General features: G+C 36.7%; 1 protein-coding gene across 1 annotated transcript in view; it reads right to left on the bottom strand.

Moving 5' to 3' along the window:
- Nucleotides 269-2,937, bottom strand: part of LOC109235177 (IRK-interacting protein) — a 16,401-nt gene continuing 13,732 nt past the window's right edge. The window contains exon 2 of the mRNA XM_019401171.1: nucleotides 269-1,690. Coding sequence (XP_019256716.1) covers nucleotides 269-1,690 — 1,422 coding nt within the window. The remainder of the gene's footprint in view (nucleotides 1,691-2,937) is intronic.

Below are 2,937 nucleotides of genomic sequence, written 5' to 3'. Positions count from 1 at the left end.
CTAACCAGTGACCACTTACTAGCGATAATAACAAAGAGCATCCATACCAGCCCTGGCCAGCAAGGCCACCAACTTCTGCGACAAGACAAGATGGCTTATCCCTTGGCAATGCAGCATCTATCACTTTGACAAGAATTCTTTGAAGTCATTACCAAAGGGAGTTAGCTGTCAAATGGTGCACTCTGAATCTTTTGGTGTAAGTTAGATGAACTAAAGCACAACAAAGCAAAGAAACTTGTAAACCACTGTGCAGATCTCTTTGTTCACACTATTCCGTGCATTTTAAGCCAGTAAGATAAACCTGTGTCTGAATGATCGTCCTCCCAATTTTAAATCCAGGTACGACGGTAAATCCCACCTTTGGCCTCGACTTGCTCAAAGGGAATTGACTTTTCCTCGAAACATCTTCCATGTACACCAGCGAAAAGTCAACCCCTCTCTCGACTTGGAATATCTCGACTACAGGATTAAAGGAATAGGCCAACTTATGAAGCAACCATATCGCACTTGCCATCCTTACAAACAACTCGTAAAACACACTTAACGACTTCCACGAATCCACTATGACTTCTTTCCCATCCAAATTTCTAAAAATCGACGACTCTATTGTAGGATGAATTATCTGCTCATACTTCTTCTCGCAAAATCTTGAAAACGCACAATTAGGATTCTTACTCAAAACCTCCATCGGATTACACGAAATATGCTCAAGTAATTGTTTCAAATAATCATTTTCACCAGACATTAAACCATCCTCATTACACAGCATTTCTTCATCTCTCAAACCAAAATCTTCAAGATCAAATCCCTTAAACAAGCCCAAACAAATATATGAACTAAATGCATATTTGAAGTGTCCTTTTTCAGCATAATTAACATCAGAATACACAGAATTTGCTGCTTTCTCCAAATCCCAACCTGCTCTTTTCATTAACTCCATTAACAACTTACAAAATTTATTCACTAACTTAATCGAATCACGCAACATAGATTCAAAAACAGTAACTGTACGCAATACCTGCATACTGGTATTCTCCAAATTTTCATTTTTGACCCCTAGTTTTTTTGACAAATTGGAATTAAAAAGTTCCAATTTTTCCAATTTTTTCCTCAAAATCAAAACTTCATCATCTTTAGAATCCATAAAAGACATTAACTGATTTACCATAGTCTCCAAAACTCTGAGCTTGCTCTGATTCTCTTGAACCTGAAATTCCAATTCTGACCCTACAAGATCATCAAATTTACAACTTGGGTTTTTCCTAAAATCCCTATACAAATTCTTCATTTCAGTTAATTTCTGAAGAACTGATACCAAAACTTTATCCGCTGATTCGATCGCCTTTTCGTCGAACGGCACGTGAGCTGTTTGCAACTGAAGATAAGAAGCTTCAAACGACGAAATTGTAGCAAAAAGTGAAGAAATTAGGGATTTAGTAAAATGGGTATTTTCATTTTCTGGGAATTTGCAGAAATCGGGTTTTATAACGACGACTTTTTGATTAGGGATAAATTCCTCAGCGGAGTTGAACAGAGTGAAGACATCAGTGGAATTGGAGGTATTTTCCTCGTCGGTTTCATCAGCGAAGAGTTCGAAGGTTTTGGTACGGACAACATGGGCGAATTTGTGAAACATATCAGAAATTTGTGGAGGTTTTGTTGTTCCTTCCATTTCTACTGGCACTTCCTCCTATGAGAACATAGAGTGTTGTTACAGAGAATCAAATACTTGGGTTGTGAATTGAGAGGAGAAAATTGAAGGAGAGAGAGAGAGAGAGAGAGAGAGAGAGAGAGAGAGGATGCTTTGCTTTGGGAAGACTTAGAAGGAAGGTATGTGTGTGAAAGCTTCTTTCTCTTCTATGTTTGTGATGGTGTGCTATGGTGTTTATGGCAAATCATATTAATTTGTCATATTTAAATTACTTTATAAGATAAAAATATATTTTAATTAACTAGTATGATTTATAAGACTACATGTGAGATGGTATAAATGAGTCGATGATCTATTAGAAATAGTATTTTTACCTCACATAAGGTAGAGATAAAGTTTGTATATATCCAACTCTTTTCGGATCTCACTCGTGAAATCACATTGAATATATTATTATTGTTATTGTTGTTGTTAATATTGCGAGTAAATTTTTACCTCATACTTGTGGAGCTTTTTTCTTTCATTTCATATTTTTCTTTTTCTTTTTTTGCTAATTTGGAGCAAGATTATATTATGATCAAACCAAGAAATATGGTGGAATGAGTGATTTTTTTTTTCTTTAATCAAATATTTTAGGTTTGAAGGAGAGCCTTGGCGTAACTGATAATATTACTGCCATGTGATCAGGAGGTCACGGTTTTGAGCTATGGAAACAGCCTCTTGTAGAAATATAGGGTGGGGCTGCATAAAATAGATCCTCGTGGTCTCGCCCTTCTGCGAATCCCGCGCATAAGACAAGCTTTGTGTACCAAACTGCCCTTAAATATTTTAGGTTTGAACTTTGAAAATGAAGTTTTTCCTGAAGTGTTTCTTCCTTAACAAGTTCAACGCCATGCTAATTTAAAATTAGTCGGATTAGTTCCAATTTCCAAATAGCATAGAGTTAAAATCCAAAAAAAAATAGAAAAAATACAATGGTTCCCCGCTGAGTTAAATTAATAATCACCAAATTATCTTTTCTAATAGCTCAAACTAAAATTACAAAGACCTATTTAGCTATTCATTCTCTATTTTAAAAGGTAGAATTGGGACTCGCCCCGGGGTGGAGCACTCGTAAAACGCCCCTGGGCTTATGTGTGGGGCTTAGTTCCGTGAGACTTACGTCTCGGCCATCGGAGCTTACGCCCCGGACACGCCCAACGCCCAGCGTACTGGGCTCGCCTAATAGAACTTTATGCAATTGTATGTAACTAACCTTGTAAATCTTCAAATTTTCTTAATAAATC

This window comes from Nicotiana attenuata, chromosome 1, assembly GCF_001879085.1.
Source record: "Nicotiana attenuata strain UT chromosome 1, NIATTr2, whole genome shotgun sequence".
Classification (NCBI taxonomy): Eukaryota; Viridiplantae; Streptophyta; class Magnoliopsida; order Solanales; family Solanaceae; genus Nicotiana; species Nicotiana attenuata.
The sequence above is the reverse complement of the archived record's forward strand: the minus strand, read 5'-3'. Positions and strand labels throughout refer to the sequence as shown.